General features: G+C 38.5%; 1 protein-coding gene across 1 annotated transcript in view; it reads left to right on the top strand.

Moving 5' to 3' along the window:
• Positions 1–201: 201 nt before the first annotated feature.
• tbck (TBC1 domain containing kinase) overlaps positions 202–10821 on the top strand; it is a 68817-nt gene continuing 58197 nt past the window's right edge. The window contains exons 1-12 of the mRNA XM_057844138.1: positions 202–352; positions 585–778; positions 852–924; positions 987–1101; positions 1172–1245; positions 3906–4047; positions 4128–4188; positions 4259–4320; positions 6876–6937; positions 7117–7265; positions 8676–8814; positions 8896–8995. Of these exons, the coding sequence (XP_057700121.1) occupies positions 586–778; positions 852–924; positions 987–1101; positions 1172–1245; positions 3906–4047; positions 4128–4188; positions 4259–4320; positions 6876–6937; positions 7117–7265; positions 8676–8814; positions 8896–8995 (1170 nt within the window). The 5' untranslated portion in view covers positions 202–352; position 585. The remainder of the gene's footprint in view (positions 353–584; positions 779–851; positions 925–986; positions 1102–1171; positions 1246–3905; positions 4048–4127; positions 4189–4258; positions 4321–6875; positions 6938–7116; positions 7266–8675; positions 8815–8895; positions 8996–10821) is intronic.

The raw sequence follows: 10821 nt of genomic DNA, 5'->3' as shown, positions 1-10821 counted from the left end.
TACAGCTGACCGTAGCCGGGTAATAATTAATTCTCTAAATATTTTTACATTGAGATGAAAAGCAACAAGATTGTGAAAATTTGAAATGTATTATTTATTTATGTATTATTATTAATTTATAAATTTTGTATTTTTTAACATTCCATAACCAAAATTAACTGTTAATGTGTCAAATTTTGCCACTCCGTCGCACCAATGTGACGTCACAGATCACGTTCACTGCCTATTTGGCTGACGATAACACACAGCTGACTTCATAAATGAAAATATCGTTTACATCTACCTTTTCTTCATGTTTCTATGGTAACCAACCCTCTTTACTATGAAGCGGGAGTAGAGACGCGTTGCACAGGTAATGTGTACATCTTGTATTTCTTCGTTTCCTGTCTGGAGAGCGACATTTTGAATGATGTGTTCATTGCATTGAGTACGTTGACTGCAGGACGAATGTCAACTATGCTGATAGAATAGTTGAAAAAATAATTTAAATATGCTTTTTATACAAAATAAAGCAGCAAGGATCACATTTTCTCAAAGATACGACACAAAATGCAACCGTTTATACCTGGATGTTGATAATGCAGGATGCAGCCTCTCAAGGATGCCCAGCTGGGCGCTTTCACCTTCTTCGCGTCAGCGCTCCCCCATGACGTGTGCGGCAGCAACGGCCTCCCCCTCACCCCCAACTCCATCAAAATCCTGGGACGTTTTCAGATCCTGAAGACTCTCACCCATCCCAGACTCTGCCAGTATGTGGACATTTCCAGAGGAAAACATGGTATGTGTATTACATTTGGAAATCACATGACATGTTATTATGGTGCCTTCATATTCTTCATCTCTTGCCGCAGAACGTCTCATCGTTGTTGCTGAACACTATGAGAGAAGTCTCAGTGATTTCCAAAGACAGGGAAACAACGTCAGGTGATTACACTTACTGAGCTTTATGGTGGCATAATGAGTGTCTGACACAAATGTGTTTTCAGCCCAGAGAGAGTTCTACAAATCGCCTACGAGGTCCTGGAGGGCCTGGCCTTCATGAATAAACATGGTATGGTGCACAGGGCCCTTAATCTGAACAATGTGCTTCTGGATTGCAAGGTAAAGTTATGGAATCAAGAATGTGATGAGTTTGTGAGTTGATCTCACTGTCAGATGTGTTTCTTTGTAGGGCAACGTCAAGCTGGCTAAGTTTGGCCTCTATCACATGACTGATCATGGTGCCGACGTGGACTTTCCAATTGGGTAGAAAACTATTTATTATCACTAATTGTTTTTAAAATTATCACCTGGATTTTTAACAGCGATCACTCAAAAACGCCTCCATCACCAAAGTTTTATTATTTGGCAACTAAAAACTACTGTAATTACCTACAAAAGCCTCAAGATGGCAACAAAGGACTGCTTGTGTCAAATTGAACCGTAAAAGGTTTTTGGCACCGTATTACAATTGGATATTACTTTAACCTGAGCACACAAATACCAAAAACTTGCATACAAAAAAAGCGATTCAAACTCAAGAGGTGTTTGAATTTGACCCATGAATACTACCCAAAATACACCATTCGAACCAACAACGAGCATCTGGCGTGATGTTATTTCACAACTTGTAAAGAGGAAGGATGTCCAACGCTGATGACTCGTAAAAAATGATGTCGTTAAAATATCACCCAGCACAATTTTTAAGTAGAGGCTTCAAACTTATTTTAATGCATAACCCATGCCTCATAAAGGGGTTTTTACGACCAAAGAAGGCACACAATTACCGCCTTACTCGTTTTTTCATTTGACTGTTTTATACCTACTGCCTAATTGTGGTTTCCAGCTAATATTTACCGACAGGAGAATAGCACTCAGTCATTAACTCATTGCCTGCCATTGACAACGCTGGCAGTCCAATTCCTTTAAACCAGACATGTCCAAAGTCCGGCCCAGGGGCCAAATGCGGCCCGTGGTCAAATTTAATCTGGCCCGCAGCCACTGTCATAAAATCCATAACGTCTGGCCCGCACATAGACTGAACAACTTGAGCAGCATATGAAGTAGCTTACACTAAATGCTGTTCCTCATTTACCTACTAGACGGCAGCAGCACTCTGAGTGACATCACTGCGTGTGACGCTTTACCCCCAATTTACTAAAATGGCGACAATAAACAAAAAAAGGAAAGTTGCATGTGAGGGCCGGCACTTCAAGGGTAGGTGGAAATTGGACTATTTCTTCACTGATATACGCGTGACATTGCCAGGAGACAGTGGCTGTTTTTAAAGAGTTCCATGTTCAGCGACATTACCAAACGAGACACGCTTGCATGTACGACAAGATTGCAGGGAAGGAACACTATGAGAAATTGAAGCAACTTGAAGCTAGTTTGTTTAACAAAAAAAAGTTAAGTGAATATTCAACTGCATGTTTCAAATGAACCAAAACACATGCTTAATTAAGACTGTTGAAATTATAATAAAAAAGCAAATGTGAAACAGAATGGCTTGCTAAAATTTGTTTAAATACATCGTTGTTTTACGTAAAGAACCTCAGCCAAGGTCAGCCCCCCACATTTTTATGCCGATCGATCGGGTCTGATCACGTCATTTTCAAAGTATCGGAATCGGCAAAAAAATATCGGACATGCCTTTTTTAAATATATATATATATTTTTTTTTTAATTAAATCGTTTTTTAATTGTATTTAACGTTATAGACATAATGTGTTACGCTCTTCCAGAGTCTTTAGTTTAAGCTTAAGGCAGGGTTATCAAATTTATCGCGTTAACGGCGAGAATTAATATTTTTTACATTCATCACGTTACAATATTTAACACAGTTAATGCATGCGCTGCATGACCCACTCACACAATATCGCATTCAATCTATAATGGCGCCGTATACCCATACGCTACAGTATATAGAGCTAAAAGGCAGCGTAAAATGAGTAGAGTTAATTTTGGCAGCCTTTGGAGCCTTTTTTTAAATGGCTAAAGCCTTACAATCCCTCTCCCAACGATAAGAACTCCCGTGGGAAGCAATGTGGGGAGGAAAGGAGAAGTTGATCTGTTTCTTAACACCCTATGTTATTTCCCAACGCAGAGAAGATATATCAATTGGTACCACGACGCACAGTCATGGTTGCACTTCCCATCATGCATTTGGGCAGAAGTTAAATGGCTACAGTATCATTTACTGAAAGCTCAACAAATACACTAGATGGCAATATTTAATCACAATATACAGTCACATTTATCCTTTAAGAATTACAAGTCTTTCTATCCGTGGATCCCTCTCACAGAAAGAATGTTAATAATGTAAATGCCATCTTGAAGATTTATTGTCATAATAAACAAATATAGTACTTACAGTGGGGAGAACAAGTATTTGATACACTGCCAATGGGTTTTCCCATTGGCAGTGTATCAAATACTTGTTCTCCCCACTGTATGTACTGTATGTTGAATGTATATATTGGAGTTTTATTCATTTTTTTCTAAATGCAATGCCAAAATGTATATGATCGGGAAAAATGATCGGGAATGATTGGAATTGAATCGGGAGCAAAAAAAAAAGCAATCGGATCGGGAAATATTGGGATCGGCAGATACTCAAACTAAAACGATTAGGATCGGATCGGGAGCAAAAAAACATGATCGGAACAACCCTAATTTTTACGACACCAAATCTGGCCCCCTTTGCAAAAAGTTTGGACATCCCTGCTTTAAACTAAAACGACTGACTGTGAATGCCCATGTTTCAGTCCCGTTGACATTGCTAGGCGTCCAATCCATTTTGAATGATAGTTCTGGCAGCTCTCCCAGTTAAAATTGAGTTGGACGTCTATCGCCGTCGATAGCAGCCAATGAATTAATTCGCTGTATATACCTGAACAATTAATCGAAACATGTGTTCTTCATAGGTACCCATCATACCTTGCTCCAGAAGTGATCGCACAGGGCTCCTTTCACCCCAGCGACCCCTGTCACGATGAAGCTCCACGGCCCTCCGGACCCAAAACTGACGTGTGGTCCCTTGGCGTCCTGCTTTTTGAACTGTGTGCTGTAAGAATTTTATATACGAGCCTTTACACAAGTAAGTCTTGTCGCCTTGACCCATGCTTTGTTGTTTTTCAATGGATAAGGGTCGAAGCTTGCTGCACAACATTGAAATCAGTGAGAGGCTGAAGTTTATTCTAACTCTGGGTGAGTCAGTCTTTTATGAAGAATGGATGCAAGTATGCCAGACATCTATTATGTTGTCTGCCCTTTGCAGGGTGCATGGACGACATTGTGACGGTCCTCGCTGAAGAACACGGCTGCCTGGAAGTTATTAAGGTAAACTTAAATCTTCAGCTTTTCAGCCCAGAACATGGAACAAAATTATGTAAAATTTGAATCATTTTCCCCCATAGGAAACCATGAAAATAGAACTATTGTATATAGAGGTGTTAACACATTTACTGCCATTGATGGCAGAAAATTAATTAATTTATGTAATAACGTTAAAGCTATTATGACTGTAGAAAAGGTTTTCAACGAGTTTCATTGCTGTAGGTTGCAATATGCCAAAGTTACTGTGTGGTCAATGTAAAAACAGTTGATTTTTAGTAGCGTTGTCAGGATCACATTTTTGCATTTGATCATTTTTTTACACCTGAGTTGGAGTCACCGTGCCAATATCAAGTAGCGATTCGATACTTCGGCAATGTATTAAGGAGAAAAAACAAGCACGTCGAAATGTAAAATATTTCCATACTTCAGACATTAGCACTCTTGCATGATGCTAGCTTAACGTTAGCTTTCCGTGACAGCTATGATTCCGGGTTTTTTATGTGCTTGTTTGTTTCTCTTGAGAATAGATAGTAAATCTTGATTATTTTGTTGCGTTGTAGCACTTAAAATAAAAATATATATAATTTCAAAACCCAGTGTTTTTCACCTGATTTCGGGCCCAATTTCCAATCATGTGATCTTGTCATGGACATCCCTAATTTTTAGAGCACCTCGGGTTTGTCTATCACCATTTTTTAAGTCTATTTTTTGCTCTGTATTGGACTAATATTGTCAGCTTTGCCATGTTTTATTATATTGTTATTTTTTTCCAATTCTGTGGTTGTAAAGTCAGTTCATCACTCAACTTACCTATATACCGTAATTTTCAGACTATAAGCTGCTACTTTTTTCCCTCATTTTGAATCCTGCGGCTTATAGTCCTGTACGCCATTTTTGTTGATTTACTTGGGTTAATAGGTAAAACTTTGACAGCGGTGTCATAACACTATCATTAGACTGTGATAATTATGACATGGCACTGTCATGGGCATTAACGGTGCTTATGACAGATGTCATGAAGTGTCATCCGGCAAATTCTGTCACTTACTAACTAAATAATTTATATCCAGCTCGGATCTTTTACATCCATTCAAAAGTGAGATAATAGGTCAGATGATGACATGACATAACAATGTCAGAATTATGAAGGTCTTATGACAGTCTTATGACGCCGCTGTCAAATAAAGTCATACCTGTTAATATCTTTTGGTGTAAATATCCCATGATGCACTGGGGACAGCTGCGGCTTATAGTCTGGTGCGGCTTATCTATGAACAAATAGCGATTTTGTGTCAAATTTGGTGGGTGGTGGCTTATAGTCAGGTGCGCCGTATACTCCGAAAATTACTGTATACAGTGATCCCTCGTTTTTCGCGGTTGATGGGGACTAAAACCTGCCGCGATAAGTGAAAATCCGCGAAGTAGCGCAAAAAAAAATTTTTTTGCACTACTTCGTGGTTTTTCACTTTTCATTTTTTTTTTTTGTTCAATGTATTTATTCAGATCTGTCATTGGAAAGTGATACATAATTAGACGTGTTTTTTTTTTTTTACCTTTTCCCCAAAGTATAATTAATTATCCCATGATGCACTGGGGACAGCTGCGGCTTATATTCTGGTGCGGCTTATCTATGAACAAATAGTGATTTTTTTGGTCAAATTTGGTGGGTGGCGGCTTATAGTTAGGTGCGCCGTATACTCCGAAAATTATGGTATACAGTGATCCCTCGTTTTTCGCGGTTAATGGGGACTAGAACATGCCGCGATAAGTGAAAAACCGCGAAATAGCGCAAATTTTTTTTGTGTGTGTGTGTGTGTTCAACGTATTTATTCAGATCTATCATTGGAAATTGATACATATTAGACATGTTTTTTTTTACCTTTTCCCCAAAGTATAATTTAAAAAAAACTTTTATGTATGTATATTTTTTTAAATAAATCTTTTTAAAGCAGTTTGAGTGTAATCATTATGATAAGTTTTAAACATGTTACTGTCCCACAGAATTATTTTTAAACACGAAAAAAAGTAAACATCCAATCCATTTTAAAAAAGTTAAAAAAAAAAATAAAAAAAAAATGCTTGTCTTTATTAAATGCTTCATTGAGTGTCCATTCAAATCAGCTGCAGCTGCTCACTTACACACAATGAGTTGCCACAGCAACTCTTTAACAATTAGTTGATTTTTTTTTTTTTTAACCCAGATAATGTGTTTTTAAGGTTGTTTCATTTACCTGACATGTTTCAGCGACTACTTCCGCTTTCATCAGTCTGATATTCAAGCAATTGAGTACAAAAAAATGTTTTTCCCTTTTCTTCCTCTCTCTTTTATTTGTAGTACACTTCTATTATGTTAGGGGGGAAAAAGCAGAATAAAAAAAAAAAAAAGCGCAATTTTTACGCACATTTTCGTCGTAAAGTTCCATTCACCTATACTGCATGTTGGAGCTCTTTGTTTTCCTAGCTTTCTGTTTTAATTTGAAAACCCCTTAAGTTACTTTCTAAACTTTGCTTTTGACAAATAAACTGCAGTAATTAGGATGATAAAATCCTTTTGACAGAAGCTGCCCGAGACTGTTTTAGAGCTGCTGCGGAAATGCTTGACCTTCCTTCCTTCCAAACGGTAACCCATTACATGTTTTTCTACTAGGAAAACATTTGGAAAATCTTGCTTAAAGATATGCATTACTGCCAGCCATGTGATTCTAAGACTCAAACAAAACTTTAAAGTAACTGTTGGGAAAATATTCCTCACCCCCAGACAAATGACACTAACAAACAGATGCTGTGTGTGCTTCCCAGCCCGAGCCCTGCCGAGCTGTTGCAGGACGCCGTGTTCGATGGCGTGTCGTGCCTCTACACGCCCTACCGGAAGCCTGTGAGTCTCTTCTCGTCTTCCCTACGCTGTGCACATCTGGAGCTCCCCGAGGACATCGGCGACCTTTGCAAAGGTTGGCCTCAAATGCGCACTTGTGCATGCTGACATTTTACCTACACGCTAGTCGACAATGCCAGTCCAATATCGCTCTGAAACGAAAACAGAAATAATTCAAGTGGAATTTTGGATGTTGGCTTCTGTTTGTGTATAAATCAGGAGAAACATTCACTGTCTGGTACAGTATATTCTGGACTATAATTCGCACTTTTTTTCATACTTTGGGTAAGCGTGGGACTTACAGTGCCCCCCATAATTATTGGCACCCCTGAAAAAGATGTGTTTTTTGGCTTCTAATATATATTTTTTTAATTCAAATAATATGGGACCTTAATGGAAAAAAAGAGAAAAATCCAACCTTCAATACAAGTGCATTCATTCAGTGGGGAAAAAATCCCACATAAAGAAAAATTATTTGATATCAAATAATGTGTTTCACAATTATTAGCACCCCTGGTGTTAATACTTTGTATAACCCCATTTTGCTAACAAAACAAGGTCTGGGGACTGAGATGGCCATGGGAGGAGCTTGATTTTGTGTCTGGTGAACCATTTCTGTGTAGATTTGGCCATATGTTTAGGGTCATTGTCTTGCTGAAAGACCCAGTGACGACCCACAGATTTTGATTTAAAATGTTCTGGTATTTCAAAGTATTCATGATGCCATGCACCCTAACAAGGTTCCCAGGGCCTTTGGAAGCAAAACAGCCCCACAGCATCACTGACCCACCCCCATAATTCACAGTGGGTATGAGGTGCTTTTCAGCATGCGCATCTTTCATGGCACGCCAGACCCACTTAGAGTGTTTTTTGCCAAAAAGCTCAATCTTGGTCTCACACAAAAATATACACGGTCCCAGGCTTCAACTGGGACCGTGTGCTTTGGTCAGATGAGACCAAGACAAGGTCAGTGACCCCACAGCATCACTGACCCACCCCCATACTTCACAGTGGGTATGAGGTGCTTTTCAGCATGCACATCTCTCGCGGCGCGCCAGACCCACTTAGTGTTTAAAAAGCTCAATCTTGGTCTCATCTGACCAAAGCACACGGTCCCAGTTGAAGCCTGTATTTTTGTGTCCCCAGACCTTGTTTTGTTGGCAAAAGGGGGTTGTACAAAGTATTAACACCAGGGGTGCTAATAATTGTGACACACATTATTTGATGTCAAATATTTTTTTCTTTATGTGGTATTTTTTCCCCACTGAATGAATGCACTTGTATTGAAGGTTGGATGTTTCTCTTTTTTTCCATTAAGGTCCCATATTATTTGAATTTTAAAAAATTATTAGAAGCTTTTTCAGTGGTGCCAATAATTATGGAGGGCACTGTATATGTGACATAATGTTTTTTATATCATTTTATGCATTTTTCGGCCGGTGTGATTTATAATCTGAAAAAAAAGTTTTCTTTTGTGGGTTTTCAGATGACGACGGCGACTACCTCTCCGAGCGGGCCATCAATGAGGTGTACCACTTGTGGTGCATTGCAGGGGGCGACCTTGAGAAAGAGCTGACTAACAAGGAGATCATCCAGTCCAAACCTCCCATCTGCACACTGCCCAAGTACAAGATATGGATGTGCTTGTTCGTACACCCATGACCGATTCAGTTTCTTAAATCTCCCTGTTTCTTGTTCATATGTAGTTTTATCCTGGAAGATGGAGAGTCATTCGGACAGGGCAGGGATCGCAGTTTCCTGCTGGACAACACCACGGTGACGCTTTCTCTGTGCCAGCTCAGAAATGTAAGACTACATACAATATTGGATTAGTTGTTCTCTTACCAACATCAGCGTCTCTTAGATTTGATGAAATAATTTACTCGCTGAAGGGGAGAAAAATCGAGGCAAAGATAGGTGTTGACTTTCTTTTTTTATAGGTTATTTACCTCTTTCAAATAAATAAAAGATGATGACACACAATTCAGGAGCAAAACGAAATAAAGAAACACCCTAGATAAATACATTTAGTCATGAATGAACAATCATACACTTTTTGTTATGCATATACAAATAGGCAGGCTTGTGTCAGCCTACAAATTAACCCTGTAAGGGAACCCGTGTGGCTCATTAGTGGAAATTTCCTGCCCATTTGTACACTCTGGAAAAACAGAAAGTATAAACAATAAATTCCTACGTCGCCCTTATCCTGTTTTTTAGGAGAGTCAAAATGTGCAAAGGACTACAGGCACTTTGAGAACAGGCCTGAATACAGTATTAGAACAGCAGTGAATGGATACATAAAATATCCATGATTAGATAAAAAAAATCCTATACCACACACTTTACTACACTTCAACATCTGAAGATATCCCCCCAAAAAACATTTTTTCACTTTATGGACATTTTTAAAGTACCCTGCTTTAAATGTGATGTATTTGTGGGCTCGCAAATTTCAGTTCAGTGGTACTTCTACTTACAAAATGAATTGGTTCTGGAAGTAGTCTTGTAAATTGAAAAGTAGAGACGCGTTTTCCAATTAAATGGCCCTAATCCGTTCCAAGCCCCAAGATTCAGACATAAATCTTTTATAACGCATCAAAATGCATCAAAACTTGTAACAAATAGATTAGATTATTACACCATGAACATAAAATGAGAGTTTTGCATTATCTAAAAAAGAAAGAATAGAGTGAAGAGTGAATAATACACTCACGTGAAGCTGTTGGAACACCTCATGGCCCGAGGGTCGGATGAAGAGGACGTTGGGATACACAGAGGCACATATAGTCGAGATCCCTCTTAGCCAATTGGATACCAGGATTCACAGGCATGAAAATAGTTCAACTTTCGGCGAAATTCACCATTTTGACGCCAAAAAGCGTGACCTACGTGAATTGTGTAGATCCGAGGAGAAAATTTTTAAGGGGGGGGTCGTAATTCCATCTAACTACTAACGACATGTTTTATTGAAGTTGCTAAGCCTGTAGCGATATGCAATGAGTACATTTGTCGCAAGGTAAATAAAAATGAGGGCGATAATTTTCATGGCTGCGTTTTATCACCGCGTGCGTACGTGCAGATGACATATGAGACTCCAGTTCATTTCACAGATGTTTATTGGTAAAGAATACGCCGTAAAATTACAGTTCAGACTTACAAAATAAGGAAACATGTATATTAAACACTGTAAACATTAGCATTGTTACATTGAGACTAATGGGGGAAAAAACAACCTGCTTTAGCCTGCTATTAAACATTGGCAGAGTTCTCCAAAACACAAATTTGCAGTTAAAAAGTGACACTTCAAACATTAAAAATCGCTGGTTAACAGCGTTTGCAATAAAAAAAAATAAATAAAAAAAGTGACACCACAAGCAAGTACGAAAATTGCTTTTTTGCGGAGTGTGAAGCTGTTAGCGGTGTAGCGAACGTACTTCCGGTGTAGATTTCAAAATAAAAGCACGTCACGTTCATATAAATAAAGATTTCTGGAGTAAATCCCACATACTTCAAAATGAATACTATAATATGTAAATACTATATTACTACAGAATTCAAATTCTACATTAAGAATAGCTTTAAAATGACACCCTTTTTGAAAAATATGATTGGCAATGAATATTTTAGTT

Source organism: Corythoichthys intestinalis, chromosome 8 (genome assembly GCF_030265065.1).
Source record: "Corythoichthys intestinalis isolate RoL2023-P3 chromosome 8, ASM3026506v1, whole genome shotgun sequence".
NCBI classification, from domain to species: Eukaryota; Metazoa; Chordata; class Actinopteri; order Syngnathiformes; family Syngnathidae; genus Corythoichthys; species Corythoichthys intestinalis.
Note: the sequence above shows the minus strand (reverse complement) of the source record. Positions and strands in the feature narration are given on the sequence as shown.